Source organism: Anabrus simplex, chromosome 1 (genome assembly GCF_040414725.1).
Source record: "Anabrus simplex isolate iqAnaSimp1 chromosome 1, ASM4041472v1, whole genome shotgun sequence".
Taxonomy (NCBI): Eukaryota; Metazoa; Arthropoda; class Insecta; order Orthoptera; family Tettigoniidae; genus Anabrus; species Anabrus simplex.
Window position 1 is genome coordinate 1,317,146,350 of NC_090265.1, and position 18,059 is coordinate 1,317,164,408.

At 36.8% G+C, this 18,059-nt stretch overlaps 1 protein-coding gene across 15 annotated transcripts in view; it reads left to right on the forward strand.

The window, feature by feature from the left end:
* Syp (Syncrip) overlaps nt 1-18,059 on the forward strand; it is a 212,600-nt gene that overhangs the window by 124,033 nt on the left and 70,508 nt on the right. For 7 of the 15 annotated variants that reach the window (XR_010858626.2, XM_067137735.2, XM_067137732.2 and 4 more), the window contains exons 10-11: nt 15,274-15,422; nt 17,516-17,678. Coding sequence is in view for 11 of the 15 variants with exons in the window: in XM_067137735.2 (XP_066993836.1) it covers nt 15,274-15,422; nt 17,516-17,678 (312 nt within the window). In the remaining 4 variants the exon portion in view is untranslated. The remainder of the gene's footprint in view (nt 1-15,273; nt 15,423-17,515; nt 17,679-18,059) is intronic. The other 8 variants (XR_010858627.2, XM_067137730.2, XM_067137736.2 and 5 more) reach the window with 3 other exon arrangements.

An 18,059-nucleotide genomic window follows, 5' to 3' on the forward strand; every position in this document is an offset into this window, starting at 1 on the left:
CACAGCTCATAGAAACATACAGCTGAACCGGTGTAACTTGGTGCAACAGCTGATCGGGAACTTCACGTCCCGTAAATGTACGGGCAGGAAAAATTATTTCATTCTCTTGTGAAGATACTTGGTCGTGTCAAAGTGTCTGTTTTGTGTTTACAAATGTAAAAGTGGCCGGTTTCTGGGGGATGCAAACAAACAATATTAAAATTTAAACAGTGCGATCTACCACTTTGCAGGACAGGGTGCTTTTTGGAATACTATCTGGAGCAAAATGTGGCTGTTGAAAATTAGGATGAGTACCCAATCATTTAGGAACAAAATGCAAAATAAATTACATTTATATCGTCATTCATTTGACTTCTAGTAATTTTAGCGCTTGGTATTTATGATGCTGTGCCTTTTGGAATTTAAAGTACTCTGTCATTAAACTCGGTGATTATATCTGGGCATCCGCCTTTAAATGGGGAGCGGCAAAGTGTTAAGAGTAAAAACGTACTATTGAAAACACATGTAAAACCTCTCACCTCCCCCGACATGCAAGCATTTTACTTCGTGTATGTCCTGGTACAGTGATAGATGTAGGCTATCTACCCTTTGTAGAGAGGAGATCAGAGTATTAAATGACGTAAAAAAAAAAAAAAGAGAGAATAAATACAAAAGCCTTTTCTATTGTTGCTTATTAAATAACAGGTGTGAAAAACACCGGACAACAGCAATGAATATATGTGCATTGGGGCCCATAAAAATATCAATGTATTTTTACAGATCACGCTTTTTATTAAATATTAGCTGTAGCTTTACATTTTGGAGCAGTTGGTTATTAAACACTGTTTTCTGGGCACTCTCTTCGACCATGATTTATATGAAGGTTAAACTCGATCGTGTATGCGAGAATGACTTTGGCCCCTGTCTTGAATGCAAAAACAGTTCAATCATTTTGAGTCAAAACTCGGAAGGTGCAAATTTCAACTAAGTGTGGATGCATGTACACTTTCTGGATTTTAATTTTGTCTTCTTTAGCAAGCGATTTCTTTATTTTCTCAGAATCCATAACTGGGCTACCACAAGACAAATTCGCACCATGTTAGTCGATTTCACACAACGTTTCTACTCCATACGTGGGCTATCACACGACAATTATTTGCTACCTGTCACTGTATCGCTCAACAAAATTAACTTTTAACTTGGGAAATAAAAGTACAAACAGGCTTACTGGGTTATTCAGCGCTATCATTGTACGGTATAATCAGCAAGCATAACTGAACTTCCTTTAACCTAATGGCTTATTGTCCAAAGGTACAATTTACCCAGTAAGGTTTAGGAATTCGAGGCCTCCTTCCGTTTTTTCATAACTTTCCCCAACCCATCTTCTGTGGCAAATCACATTCCATTCACAAGGGATGACAAAGTTCATTTTCAAAGCTAGGAAGAATGTGATTGTATTAAGCGGTAATACCGAAAATTTGTGACTTCGTGAGAGATTTTTACAGCGTGAATCGGGACTTCAAATTTTCAACGTGCTAAGCTTGATGAGCAACGACGCACTATGGAGGTTTCACTTTATTTAAATATCAAAGTTTCCTTTAGGTCAGGTGTATTTCAAAGAGTGATAATTTGAAGCACCCGTGTCGATGTTTCCCTTCATTCTGGGCTTATCTCGATTACTGATTCTCTGCTCCCAAGATTGGATGGTCTGTGATTTGCTTAAGGAGTATAATTCTTTTCTCGATCAAATCTTCACAAGGAAAAAAAAATCTGTTGCGTTGAAGGAATTTGGTTCCTTTCTGTTCGTAATTATGCTTGTATTCCAGTATAAAATATTATACATCAGTATTGTTAAAAAATATTTACAGGAAAAATACATTGATTTTTTGATGGCCTCATCGCTATTGAAACAAATCTAAGGTATTATGAAGGAATTGGGGCAGCGATTTTTGAGTACAAAGGAAATCTATAATTCCTGTAAGAAGCACCTTGATGGTTGATGTGTGGATACAGAAGGTTACAAGTAGTGATCGTTTTTAATTATTGCTGGGACATGTTGATTTAGCAGCTTCAAGTACACTTTGATAGCATGCACAGTATATAGCCATATTTATGCTCCTCCAACCTCCGAAACTCAACTGAAAGGGAAATGATAAAAAATGCCAACACACTACAAATATTGCGCTACCAATTTATTTCTTACTTCTACAAGCGATTAGTTTCTGATCCAGAATGATTGAAGAGATTTCCAAGTCTTCAACAATAAGGACTTTGGTTTGATTTTGAACTGTAGATTGATTATCCTGCTGTTGCCAGCAATGGTCCTGTTCTATGTTCACTTCTATACCTTTTTCTCACTTTACCTGTCAACATAACACTGGTTGAACACTCATTCTGTATAACGGCTTATCTGTGCAGAAATAAATAAATCTGTGGCATAATATTCGCATTGTGTTGGTATTTTTGATTTCCTTTTCAGTTGAGTTGTGGGGTTTGGAACAGTGTATATATGGCAGAGATGTTGTTCCTGATTATTATTATTTATTTATTTATATATTTGACTAGTTCACATTCATCTTTGAATTATTAAAATAGGACGTTCAGTTACGAGAGGTATATTGACTTGCGAATACAAAAACGTCTAGTGTGGGTGGGGACCCAATGGAAATTTTTGCTGGACCCATTCTTAGGTCCATTACTGTCCAGATTCATAAGGAACGCTATGTTTTAAAATTTTGATTCATGGATGTATTGGATGAAAGTAAGCGTTAAATAGATGACCTGCTGCCATCTAACGGCAGCAAGCAATAGCAACATTGGAGATAGATAACTGATTTTTGAATGAGTTTTATGTAGGGAAGTATAAGCCTTTCTACGTCAAAAGTCTAAATAAGAAGATTATTGGATAGAAGTTTTAAACTTTTCATGGCCATCATTCTATTTATTGAACATTGACTTCTGGGATAATGGTCATAACTTTAACAAAATACTGCTGCTGGTTGAAATGTGTTAGATTATTGTATTTCAATATCACAGACAAAAAAAAAATACATTTTTTAGATTGAAATAATTAACTGGGCAGATTATGAAGATATGTCTAGAGCTGTAAATGAAGCAACAATATTTGAAAAGTGTGCTGTAGTATTTTCACAAAGGGGTGTTCGAGAATTTCACTATTGAATAAGATGTTGGAGGAGCCTCAAGTCTTGTCAAGTTTCTTATTTCACATGCTCTTGTGGCAGCAAGTAACTGAACATTTGTGGTAAATAATTATTTCAGTCTCTTTGATTTCATCATAGGTAAGTTGGTGCTTCTCCTTGTTCCTATGGATTTCTGCATCTGTGTGGATTGTAATAGCATTTTCTGATGTTGAAATGATGTATAGCATGTACAAGGGTGCAAATCCATCATCCTTAAGCTTGGACATTGCATGGTCTGCTGCGAGGTAAAGCATCATAGCTGTGTATTTTGTTCCCACTGTTCTGTAGGTTTGTTTGTTCAGGGTTTAGAGGAAAGGCAGCTTGCATTTGTTTTTGTACTTCATTCTCTCTACTACAAGAAATGTGTGTGGCCTGATGGAAAGCATCGAGTCTGTTGTCATTATCGATACTTATGTAATTTAAATGGCAACCTCAAGTTTCTACTGGAATTAAATGCCAGTAATCCATGTGAATCTGCGTGTTTTCAGAAGTTATTTGCATGCTTCTGTATGAGTTTTGAAGTGTCATTGTTTAATTTAAAGTTGCAAGGGAAATTGCTTTTGTGATGTTGGCTGTAATTGTATTATATTCTGGAGTTAAAGTAGCACTTCAGGAATATTTACGTCAGTCAACTCTTTCACATTTGTATATTTGTAAGTTTTGACATTTACGGAGCAAATTTTCAAGTGTAGTATAAATACTACTTCAGCATATTTGATTTCTTAAAATGAGATTTAAGAAAAATTACATTTGTATGCAATTTGAGCCATTGACTTCTAGCCATCCTCATGTCTTGAAATGAACATATTCACCTTTTAGATTTATCAATATGACTTATAATTCTATTGGTGTGAATTCTATTGTTCTGTATACTGTCCCCGACTAGGGTCTGCCAGAGAACAAGAGACACCCCAGGGGTGTTCAGTTTGACGGTCGCAGACTTAGAAAAAATATGAAAGTGGCATGATTGACATAAGGTTCAGAAAATAAGAATGTTCTAAATGTAGAAAGCATAGACTTATTTTCCCTATCATTCTAACAGTCTCTGAATATAACATAACTTTCTTAGTTTTAAAGTATTCATTTATTAATTCAAAGTCAAATTAAATTTTAAAGAAAAATGAGGTCTTCTGTATCATTCCTCGAACAATCTGGAAAAATGCATTAATTTTAATAAAGTGTATAATAAAGAAATATCCAAGATTAATTTTTTTACTACCATGACAAAATAAGATTGAAATTGAGTTCATCGAAAATTTGTTAACATTAAAAATGAAAATTTGAATTTGCCTTTATTTTTTACAAGTTAATTCGAGACTTTCGAATATATCTGCTCACGTCTTCCCACATATCTCCTCGTGAGAACTAATAGTAAACTTATATTGCTTGGTCATTAAATGAACAAAAATTAGCTTTATGACCTACAGAAAATCAATAACTGGAGAAAAGTATATCCTAAACATGGAAATGCTGTCCCCAATCACTTAACACTATCAAAGTGTCACACATCAGCACACCACAAATGAATAGAAAATAAGTGTCTTACAACTAGGAAATTTCTACATCTACTACTAGCTACTGAAAATATCAAAGAAGAAAATATCTACAATATTTACACATCTTCATCAGGTGTTAATCAATCTTATGAACCCTATGTGGGCTTATTTCCTGAAGTCACAGAGGTGACTAGATAGAGAGAAAATTTTAAATTCCAAAGAGAAGGGATAAATCTTGAAGTTTACGAAATTATAGTCGCCTCAATACCAGTTTGAATGGGAATAATAGAGGGTTCACACTCTACTGCCTAAGTTAGACTAAGGTCTTTAGACTTGTTTGAAAATTGAGATTGAAAGATTGATTTTTACGTTAAGAAATAATTTTTGAAACCTTCCCCTAAAGTTAGCTTTCTGAAACAATTACATAATTAAAAGATGTTTGTTATTACCTTGAGCTGGTGGGTCTTCCAGAGATGATGGGCAAGGCTTGCCCCTTCCTCCGACACACACTAAACCTCTTGACTGGAGCGCTGGAAAAGACCACATGGCCCAAAATATCCCAGCTTTTATAGCGTAGAGAAAGGTTACAGAACTCTCTGGGCCGAAGCCGCACCCACAATTTTGATTGGTTACAAAATCAAATAGCGAAATTTGTGATTAGGGGAAAATTTACATGGAGAAGAAGGGGCAGCAGTGCTAATAACCTAGGAACACCAAAAATTACATGGAAACATTACAGTTTAGCCAAGTAATAATACCAAATTTCTCTTGATAATCTCTCTCTCACCAGAAGGGGCATATAGGTCGACAGTAAAGACTCTGAAGATAAACATTCAAAGTTCTTCCAATACACAGTTTGAAGTACACGTTACAGATGGCCTTCTAATGAGTGCTCCGTTTAAATGCTCGGAGGGGATGTACCTCCGGTACCGAAACAATAGAAAAAATTTCTGCCAAATAACAAAAGAAGCAAGATTTTATAATCATGTACACTTGGATCTGTGAAGATGTTAAGATTCTTGCTTGCATTTTTTCCAACGTTTCCTGAGATATGTTGGTGAACTCTTGCAAGAGTTATGAATAGTGCAAATCTAGAAGACGGTCGCTAATCAACACAATTTTTTAGCATGTTCCAATTCGATTTTGTTTGAATACATCTGGAAAACATGATGCGTGGAATTAGCTTAAACATTCAGGTTGTCTCGGCATTTGAATCGCGATTGCCAGCTAAGAACGGGAAACTGTTTTTTACAGGCTTCTTTTCCTCTCCTCACTGCTCAGGATCCTTTGTAACTTGTCGCTACTTCAAGCCGTGCTTGGATATGAGAGTTATTAAAATTTATACTTTCATTTAGAGAACATGTCAACCACTCCATGATTTATAGGTTAGGATCACTAATCACTTGTATATTTAACAGAAAAATGCATTCCTTCCTATATCAGAATATTTCAGCTTTATTGTGTCCATATTTTAAGATTCCTGATGTTCAGTCATTATGAAAACTGTTGGGATGAGAGAGAGAAACTATCTACTGTCCCTAGAACACCATCAAAACAGCATATTTCATAGGAGTTGTGGATTATAGATTGACCTCCTCCTACTGAAGGAAGTACTAAGTAGGTCTACTCGTGTATGCTATCGCTGCTGAAACTCTGCTACCACTTCTTCTAACTGAAGTTTTGGAAATTCTACATTTCTTCAAGCATTACATGAAAAATGATCAGGTGTGTGCATCTGGAATGTGCTTAACAGCCCCAAAAGGATTATGCTCTGTATGAAGAGTGACAATAAATAAGTTCCGATGAATCTGAATAATCTGTTGACAGTGACAGACTAAACATTTTAGTGGTAGAAAATGTATTGATTGATTCACCGATTTATATTTCCAATCCTTATCTAGTTTCTCTATGGGGTCAGGTATGAAGTGAGATGACTCTCGTAGGAGGATTTTATAACCATAGCCTTTCCTGACATCAACCTCAGCAAGGAAGTTGATGAGATGGAATTACTGTTGCGATACGTAATAGTAGGAAGGGAGAGTGTGAATCCCAGTGACAGCACATAGCCCGTTAGCACCGAGGTGTCAGTTCAAGGCTTTTCCTCCCCATTTAACGGACACATCACCATTATGCAGGCGACTCTTTTTAATTTGAACTCCAAGGAGAATCAGAAATAATTCAAATTACCCAAAGTTCAAATGAACTAAGAATGGCTATTTTAATGAGAAAACAGTGAGTTTCTCCCATCAGTTGGCCTGCAGGTGTACCCAGGTTATCTGCCTCCCGTTGACTCATCACTTCCCGCTGCGCTGAATAGCAAGAAGGACAGCACTTCACTCGCTTTATCCGTGCATGACATGAGATAATGATTAAAATTAAGAAAATAAGTTAGTATCTTATGACATGAGATGTTGGAAATGTTCTCCTGCATTCACACATTCCTCGCATCGTCTTCGGAAACTCGAATTTACATGCATAAGTTCATCATCCATAATTGAGGCCGTGTCTCTCTGGTTTCAGTTTTAACATTTTCGTAGCTTGCCATGCTGAGCTTTTTAAAATCCTGGCTTCTTGTCCAAGTCTTATTCAAGGATTTGTAGGCGCTCGTTCTAATCTTTCTAAGATTTAATTTACTTTTTCCTTGTTAAGTACATGTTTTTTAACACTTAGCTTCTTATCAAGTAAAGAACCAGTTCCTCTGAATTTGTTTACGAGTTTCTGCTCTCTCTCCATGCAGAGGGCATACACCCGGAAATTGTGTTCCAAATCGCCTAATGACTTCCCTGCAAGACTCTGTTTCCACATACTTATTGTACATAAATATCCTTTTCTCTGCCGTATACACATGTGGAGGCATTATAAGAATTATACCCCGAAGTAACACTTCACAATTTGAGAACAGTTCGAGCGAGAGATCAACACTGAATTAACATTCTAAGCACGGAGCTGAAGTGTGGGCATTCCCGTGCTGTCACTGCGCTGTGTAATTTAAAGTGACGAGTCAACAGGAGGCTGACAAGCCGGGCCAGACTGCCGGTCAACCAATGACAGAAACTAATTGTACTGTACTGTACTGTACAATACCCTATATACATAAAACGTGATGCATTCTGCCGTACTGTAACAGCTGCCATGTTGTCTATTAGTATTGATCAGAGGTGCTCGGCTGGTCGCCCGTTAAGTCTAAACCAGTGCAGCTGGGCTTGCCTGACATAAATGTGGGCAGCTTACGTAGCTTGCATACGTCGCAGAGAAGCGTAACTTATCCACACAGACCCACACGAGATGCTGTCAGTTGGTACAATTAATTTTTTTTTTTTTTGCTAGGGGCTTTACGTCGCACCGACACAGATAGGTCTTGTGGCGACGAACAATTAATTTTATTCACATATATTTGCTAATTAACACACACATAACCTTAATCACAGAATCGAAACACTTCACTTCGAGAATATATAAAAAAGCGGCCATTATTAAAAACAACTGCCAACACTTCAATATGGAGGTTACAACTTTGAAACGCGGTTGAAAACAGATGATTGCATGTTATTTCAGTATGGAGACTGCAAATATTGCATGTCAGCCTGAGATATGTACTTGCTACAACATAACTCTACTCAATAACTAACTTCTGACAGTTAACAGGCGCTTGTCAGAAAGAATGTTTTTCACCATGGAAAAGGAACGTTCTAATAGTGGTGAAGGTCAGTTTGCTTTGCTTCCATAGTTGCAGTGCTGACGTTTACCATGTAACGTCCCATTGCATCCGTAGTTCATATCTGATGTCCAATACGGTCCACAATGAGATTTATTACTTGTAACTAACTTCTACCTTCAATATCATCCCCTTATGTGTGCCTGGACAAGCTTCTAGAAAGTTACATTCCAAAATATATCTTTGTGAAAATTCTAGTGTGTCTCAATACATAGGTTATAATTAGAGCCCGGAAGTTAGGCATTTATTTTTGGTTAAAATAGGCAGGCAAAAAGGCACTTGAAATTCTGAAAATGGGCAGTACTATAATTAAAATATGCATTTATCAAAAATAAAAGCAAAGAGGAATCTCACTCATTATTAATGAAAGTATGTATTTTAAATAATCATTAATTTCTTTATTATCAATTTATCACATAATTAGCGTACTTATTCTTACTTTCCGTGGTTACACGCAACAAGGTGCTTTTTCAGAGCATCAACTGTCGTAGACGCTTGTCAGAAAGAATGTTTTTCACCATGGAAAAGGAACGTTCTACTTCCACTGAAGTGTTTAGCGCAAATTTGAAACAAAAGCTATTTCGGAAGGCCACATGCCAGTTAAAACAGAATTTTCACCTTTTAGAACATCGCGGATGTCCTTAATTTTTTCCATGTCCACATCAGCACTCGGAATACATTTTCACTTTGCACTAACACTTCTTCGTTTTTCTCCTGGTGTTTGCAGCAGTTCATTTACTGCATCTTCGAAGATCGCCATAGATGATACCAGCGAATCATCTCTTTTCTCCGTCCGATTCATTGGCTGAATGGTGAGCGTACTGGTTTTCGGTTCAGAGGGTCCTAGGTCCGTTTCCCGGCCGGGTTGCGGATTTAAACTTTAATTGGTTAATTCCATTGGCTCGGGGGCTGGGTGTTTGTGCTGTCCTCAACATCCCTGCAACTCGCACACTACACATAACACTATCCTCCACCACAATAACATGCAGTTACCTACACATGGCAGACGCCGCCCACCCTCATCGGAGGGTCTGCCTGACAAGAGCTGCACTCGGCTAGAAATAGCCACACGAAATTAATATTATTATATCTCTTTTCTCCAACTTCAAGATTGCTTTCGGTATCACACTATAATGTGCTTTTATAAATGCTAGATCATTGCTGAGCTCTTCATGGTCCAACAAATTTTTTTACCTTGCGAACTGAAGCAGCTTCGCCGGCTGATACGGCATGAAGTACCTCACATATCTTGTCCAAATTGTTGCTGTAATATATGACTGCGGAGTTCCAGGTTCCCCATTTGGTGAGAACTGGCTGTGGAGGTAAAGGGAGCCCTGGTGCCACGTCCTTGAAAATCCGGACTTGGGAGGGTGATTTTAGTAAGATTTTCTTGGTATTAGAAACTAACTTATCCACGTGAGAATACAAACTTATCTTCTCAGCAATTCTGTGCAGTCCATGGGCTAGACATGTGAGGTGGAGCATTTTAGGAAAGAGAACTTTCAAGGCTGTAGCTGCTTTTTTCTTGTAAGGTGCCGCATCTGTGACAAAAGTAGGACATCATGCCGTATTCCATCCGATCAGACTAACATTAATGAATTTGTGAACAACTGTGTCACTGTGGAACTATTTATTCTCTCCATCTCTTGTCATCAAAAAAAATAGTGGTGAAGGTCAGTTTGCTTTGCTTCCATAGTTGCAGTGCTGACGTTTACCATGTAACGTCCCATTGCATCCGTAGTTTCATCAGTGAAGATCCAGATCTTCTTTTCTGCAACTCTGCTTCGAACCCTCTGCAGGGTCTCTTCAAAGGAGATATTCAAATATGTTTTTCTTAATGTGGATTCTGACGGAACTTCTTCTTTAGTGTACTTCTGCAGAAACGTCCTGAGGGATTGATTTGCGAGTTTCCAGAACAGAATTCCGTAGTCCAAGAAAGCTTTACATAGATCCAGGTAAAACTGAGATTGCCTGCTGGATGTTTTAACTGCTGTTGATATTAAATTGATCTTAGGGCCAACAATATTTAACCTAGACTTGTTTCGTTGTTGGGAAATGTTGAGTTATAAAGTACTTCTTTTCGTGATTAATAGATTTTTCACAGATTTTGAAAGAGTATAGCTCCATCAGTAGAAAGCGTATCCGAACCAAATTCGCGAACATAGCCATGTAATTTAGCACGCAACGATGAAACTTTTGGCATGATAAATAAGTCAGCGCAAACACCCGAGTTGCCTTTAACAATGGAAATTAGGTATTTTTCCACCAATAGAGCATGTCAAAAAACAGATCAGATGTAAGGCTTTTCAGGCGTATGCTCTACTAACCAGCGTTTTATCTTAGGTCTGACACTAGACTTACCAGAGTGGGATGTGTCAGACCCTACCCACTGACGCTGGGGTGTATGCACAGGTGTTTTTCCTGGTAAGCATGAATGGATTGTTGTCAATTTATCAGATAATTCAAATCCTAGCAACCACAAGCCAAAGCTTATCCACCTGAACTCCCTATTTAGTTAGAGATGTTTCTAAAAGCGTCTCTTTAACTATAATAGTGAAAATTATAATTCATTTCGTACAGCGCAAAAATATTTGAGGTTGTACTAACTTTTGATTTTATCTTTTCAAAGTATATAAACTGCGAAGAACATACATTAGTACTTCCTTAGAATGTAAACTAATAATGACGTGGATTTCTGCCCTCTTTCTTCCATTATTTTTTGCCTCAATTTTAAACTCTTGTATCATTGCAGTGATAGAGATTGACTGGGAGAACTTCGCCCGTCCTTCGCAGACTGTGATGTAACTGCACTGTCACTGTGGCTGAATAGCATATGCTCATCAGCTGCCTGCCATTGAAAAACATTTTCCCACATGGCTTGTTTCAAACCATGTGCTAAAATAGCTTAAAAGATTTTTGTATTTGTTTTTAACAGCGTTACAAAAACATGACTGAGCACACGCTCCACTTCTTTATTTGAATGAGGCAATGTTGGGGCGGAAAGAGCAATGTATTTAATTTTTATTAGGGATTTTTTACTGCAGTAAATTGTACAGTAAATAAATTTCTTCCAGAATTTAGTCAAGGAGGACCTGTTTACCCACTTATGATAAATTACTTTCCTCACCTGATTTTTCAATTTTGTCAGTAGTCCTTTCAAATCATAAAACTAAGTCTTTGATACACTCTTTGAACTGTTTTCAAGACTTCATTGCAATATCTCAGAGAATGTCCATGTCATCAGATGGCCAGTTTTTAATTTCTGTAATAACATTTTTTGTAAACATTACACTTATGATGTCGTGTGACAAATTAGAATATTTTATTTCATTCTCAACCAAATAACCAGGGCTACTCGCACCAGGAAGACTTGCTATGTTAACAGCAGAGATTCACGTACAGGCTGCTTGCAAGGTCAATGAACTGTGCGCACGTCTTCCATATTGCAGCTGCCGTAGCGCAACATACAAACACTGTGCGTTCCTTTCTGGGTTTATATGAGACCTTACATTATAGTATGTACTTACTATATATGGGGACGGGCCTTGGTGAAACAATTACTCGCACACTGGCTAAGGTTGCTGTCTGTGAGAGATCCAGTCAATCTGGGCTTGATGATGTGCTCTTTCAGCCCTCTCAAACGAAAAAAAACAAGAAAACGCCAATGTTGTGACATACTGTCTATGGGAAGCACTTTAGTCATCTCGTTATAGTCTTGGATACACTTGTTGCAGTAAATATGCCATAAAAATCCACAAAGTCGGTAAACATACCTTTCAGCCTGGTATTACACTGTAGTTCCCATGATCTCAGACTGTGAATATTTTATTAATGAACTTGACCTGATTCATTTCCTATTAAATCCGTACTGACTAGTAACATTCGTCAAATCTGTGAAACAGGGCTGAGGTATGGTCCACATGTCAATACGTATTAATATACAATAGAATATGTTGGCTTGTTTATCTACATCCAAACATCATACATGTTTTGAGAACAGATGTATTCTCTTTTTCAGTGACTGATAAAATCTTAATCATTGCGGAAAGCCTCAATCTACGATATGTAATTAATGTCAAAAACGTTAAAATAAAAATAAAATACCTACATAAAAATCTACATTAAAATGCCAAGAGTTGTTTCTGTCTGTAATCTTAAAACACATTTCTTGATCTTCTGAGAGAAAAATTGTTCATGCTAATATCTTGGTTTGTTGCAGTTCCAGTCGCTTAGCACTCCATTCTTTGTATAATAATTTAAAAGATATTATGAACTGGTATCTAGACTGTTGTATGAAACTTAATTAACATCGATATTGTGTTATAAAGATAAAAAAGCCTGTATGTATGTTGGGTATTCAGCCCGAACGCTGGTTTGATCCTCTGCAGCTCCGCCAACAGCTGTCATAAATAGCCTAGGCGTCACTGAAGAGGCGTACTAGGGAAATGAGGAGTGAGGTAGTTTCCCGTTGCTTTCCTCACCGAGCCAACTGTTGCTATTAGATATCAGTCTGCCAAGCCCACTGAAATGCATGCACCGACCGACCCTATGTTGTATTAATAATGTGGATGCCTTCTGCTTCTTGTTCTTCCTGTATGATCGAGCAAAAGAGTTTTTTTCTGTGCCAGCCCCTAGTCAATCTTCTTAACCTACACTGACAGAACCTATGAACTATACAATGAACATCCATGAACTATTAATGAACTCTTAATGTATAAACTTAAAAAAAGAGAGAGGATTTTACAAAGTTATGAACTAGGTGTCGAATAATGTATGTAAGCATGACGACTGTGTGTCTTGTAGGCTGGAAAGGCACTGAATGATGTGCTGCCTGTCCAACCAGTGTGGCTTAAATATTAAACAGCTAAGCGGAGCGAAAACGGGGGAACGTTGACCTACTGTATGTTCATGTGTGGTAAACACTGCTAAGGGTTCACCGTTTCTTTATATTTTCCTTTCAATTCTTATTCCTTTTCTTCCCAATGTATCTAGATGCTAATTTAAATAATGGATTGCCTCCTGAACCATTTTTTTATAAGATTAAGTACACTATTATTCCTTTGTGCCAGGTATATTTATATACTATCTAGAACATTCATAAATCTACCTCTCTGGGCCAATGTATAAGTTTCATGTCCTGTTCATTGTCTGTGAAGACAGCAGTCATGTGTTTGTAAATTTATCTTTATTATTATTTGATTATTTATTTTTATTTAATTTTTTAGTGTTTGCTAATAGTTCAAGGGCTTTTCGTTATGGGTTAAGAAAGTTGGCTTGCATACAAGGTGTGTGTTTTTTTTTTTTTTTTTTTTTTTTGCTTCATCATATCGGTATCTTAATCAGAAGAAGCATTAATAATACAACATAGGCACTTTAAAATTTTGATAAAATTACCCATCGTAATTATGTTTCAAAGAACAGTTCAGATACCTGCACTACTTTCACCTTATAAAATAATTATTAAATAAGTATGGAGTGCTTAGTGATTGGAACCGTGGCAAACCAGTTTTAAGGTACTAGTACGAACAATTTTTCTCCCGGAAGAAAATTAAGAAATATTCTTATTCTGCAACAAGAAACAGAACTGTTGGCATTTTAATGTAGATACTTTGTATAAAATTAATTTACTGTGAATGTTTGTTTTGGCGTTAATTACGTATTGTGGATTTTTGTTCTCTTAGGAATTTTCAGATCTTATTAGTCTGTGAAGAAAATAAATCTGTTCTTGAAACGTGCGATGTTAGAATGTAGTAAACAAGTAAATGTAGACTTGTATATTAACAGTATTGACAGGCATTATTAATAACTTAAGATCTGCCTCACAGGTTTGATGAAAATTCAAGTTTTCTGGACCGTCTTTAAAGTATTGCCATATTTCATCTTATCACAATCGCTGGATAAATGTGGGGTAGTCAAAGAAAGGTATAGAAAGATTGATATGTACAACTCTTGCTACAGGGTGCTTTTTGGACAGCTCTGATTTATATCTCATGATGCTTAAAAATACGACTCCATAATTGTTTTCAGTGCATACCAGGATTTTGTGGTATACGGTACAGGATCATGTTGCGTCTCATGGCTAGCGTGAATTCTTTTTGTTTCAGTTGTCTTGCTTCAAGTGTCTTAAGTGTTATGGTTAATGATCTATATGAATATTTTTTTCATGATGTATATTCTTGTCTTCTTTTCCATGGAACAACAAATTGCATTGGGCAAGTTACTAAATAGTATATTGACCTTGTTTGCCAGTGTAGTCTTTTTATAAGTAATGGAATTCTAGAGTGCAATTCATTAGTGTTTTGCACATTTAAATAATTGCACGTTGCATTAGTTCCTCTATATATGCTGCCGAACATGTTTCTTCTGTAATATTCTTGTCCTGCATGATAACCTGAAAAGAAAATTCTAGTAGGAGACTTATTGATGTGATTTTCAATGTAGTTGCTATAAAAGTATTTTAATAAATTTCTTTCATGTTGGGCAAATGAAAATTTCATACTGCTCAAAGGTATGAATTTCATTTGCCCATTTTCAGGAAGATAAGCTCTGAATAAGAGGCATTCTGCTTTATTGATGTATCATTTGTGTTTGGAAGTGTTGGTGTAGAGTTTAATGTGGTGGTAGATACAACTTCATTGTCTGTGTTGTTTTAATAAATTATTATTTGGTTTTATTTAGCACAGTAATTACATGTTTGTTAGTTACAATGAGAAACACAAAATTAACGTAGTTGATTATTTATATTTTCTGGCCTGCAAATATTTTAGTTCTTTTCCCGGCATGCCTTTTTGTTTCTTTTAAGACGATTTCCCGAAGGAAATTAATCTAATTGGATTTCGTCGTGGCTAAAATTGCGTGTGTTTGTTGTTGTGTGTTTTTATAGATTATGATTACGACTATTACGGTTATGGGGATTATCGAGGTGGCTACAGTGATCCGTATTACGATGACTATTATCGTTACGAGGATTACTATTTCGATTATCCGCCGCCTCCACCACCTGCCAGAGGGAGAGGCAGGCAGCCTCAGCCGGTGGGTCGATAGTCTTTACTCAATATCGTTAAAAATCGTTTTCGTTTAATTCGTACGTCAGCTAATTTTGATTGTGGCACAGCGTTTAATTTCCTATAATCCCTCTTTTGCAGTTATATACCTACTTTTGCCATGGTTAACATACTCTGTAGTACAAAAACTACTTTTCATTTGGTGGCCATGCAAAGAATATTCTGCATGGTGAAATGCATGCGTGAATTAATCAGCATTCTTAACATTAGCAGCATTTTAACACCAAGAAATGGAGTGGCCATGTTTTTATCACTTAATCAAGTTGGAGAAATAAGTTCCTTAATTTGTCTCATGGCTAACAGTTCTCTACATTTGATCTTTAAAAGAAGCATTAATATCTTTTTCTCGTTAAGCAGTTTGGCTTTTTGCTTGGTTACATAATAATGCTTTGATTAACATCTAACCATTCTTACTAAACATATCTTTCCCTTTAAAACACGGTGCCACATTCAAATGGCTTATCATATCTGAGCCATGGTTACAGGCTTCAAAATTAGAAAAGAAAAATTCGATAAGTAGCCGGGAAAAGTAATATTCAAAAATCTAATCGATTTTATGGAAATAACTTGGATACTTCACCACTGCAATCAAACACCTGTTGGATGTGTGTGTGTGCCTGTATTGGCTCAGATATGATAATGTGTTTGTTTTCTCTTTCTGTCTAGTTGCAGGGTTATCCAAAAATACTGGGAATGGGAACGGAGGCAGCTCAACTCTACAATTAAACAGAACTTCGACTAACTTTTCCTCAGTGCATTGTTTTCTCTGACTTAATTTTATTATTGATTTATTTTTACTCAACCAGTGTTTCTCTATTGGAGGGAAGGAAGGAAGGAATTTTGGTCGTTGACTGCAATTTTACCCTTTACGGCTTGCATAACAGTTCTAATCATTTCTTTTATCGTAAAGGGTATTTTTACTTGAAAATTTGTAATGTTCTGGTTTTTTTGTGCCTGTTTTTTACTTATTTTTTCTGCTTTTATTTTTTGTTAAGTTTTGGTTATGAGGAAAGGTTAGGTTTTAGGGAAAGGGAAGCCCACTTGCTACTTTGCCAAGTCTTTGTATATAGATGGCTTCACTCCTGAGATTTTTCTTGCTTTCGGCTTTAGGTACTATGCTTCCTGCTTTTTTTTTTTTTTGCCGCTTTTTAGAAGCTTATTGCTTTTAGCTGGGCGCAAGTAGATGCTTTGGCTTCCTTACCTGAGATCCTCACCTGCAGACTGCTCATTTTGGATAACCCTGCTCTTTTGCTGTTAAGTTGGATAATGTAAGTTATTTTCTACAGAAAGTTCATTGTAACTTCTGTTGAAAAAAATATTAGCAATACATACCATGCTTTGTTATCCACAGATTGGAGTAAGGGAGTACATCTGATATCATATTGCATGACTTGGGTTATTTACCGGTGCTGTCTGTGGATCGTGCAAATTTTATATCTATTCAGTGCCTCAGTTTCTACAGGATTTCTATTTATCCTCTTTTATATCTAGGGGAATTTTTTGGCCCTGGTATGTGTTTCTAGTATGTTGCAGGAATGACATATTTTAGACTCAGGTTTTTGTTTTAAACTTTGCAATATGAGGAGTATAATATGGAATTATATTTACATCACATCCCATTATGCTAAGGTCTTTCTTGTTATTCATAATTTTTGACTTTCTTCCTCTGTACGAGTGTGTGTGCTTGCATAGAATTTTGAACGTAAGTTGTAAGGAGTATGCAAGTATCCGAACTTATCAATGAGATTTCTAGCTCAGGGATCTAGAATAATGGGGAGTAGGTGTAAGCTCCTAATTGTATGGTGTTTTGTACTCAATTGCAATAGTACAGGTCACTCTGAGACTTTTGAGTTTATTTTCTAAGCTTCTTCATTAACAAAGCTTGCATCAGTTTGAGACTGTGAGCTGTTCTGTTGCAATGGGGAGTTTCTTATTGATTTTAATATTTTGTTTCTTCATTGATTTCTCAGTGTAATCTTAGCATTAGTGTCATATTATTATAAACTAGCTGCAGTTGAAATGAATGGTTTTCTTATTGCTGAAATGTGTTCTTGTAATCAGGCTGGTCGTGGGCGTGGAGTGGTGGCGCGTGGCCGGGCAGGTGGGCCCCCAGCCCGTGGGGGAGCCAGGGGAGCACGCCCCGCAGCTTCCGCGGCCCGTGGGGGGGCACGAGCACCCGTGCGTGGGGGGGCCCGCGCCAAGGGAAGTTTACCAGGTGAGGATGGTCTGTATCTTCAATTCTTTTTATTCACCAATTAGCACTTAGAGGATGTGTAATTCAGCCTCAATACAGATTCACTGCATTTGATGTCATTATTTTCCTTTTGTAATTAACTTTTGTTGCAATAGCTAATGCATATCATGATATTGAGGCTGTACTGCACTGTATGTTATAAGATTATCTGGAAAATGGTCATTTGAATATTGATTAGATTTATTGATCAATATTACTTAACCTTTTTCACTGTGAACTAATGGTCTATGGACTCTAAACTTGCTGCTGTTGATTTTATTAATACAGTAAAACCTCGTTAATTTGAAGTCGTTGGGACTCAAAAATCGGACTTCGAATTACGTAATTTCGAATTAACCACCAATTCGCAAT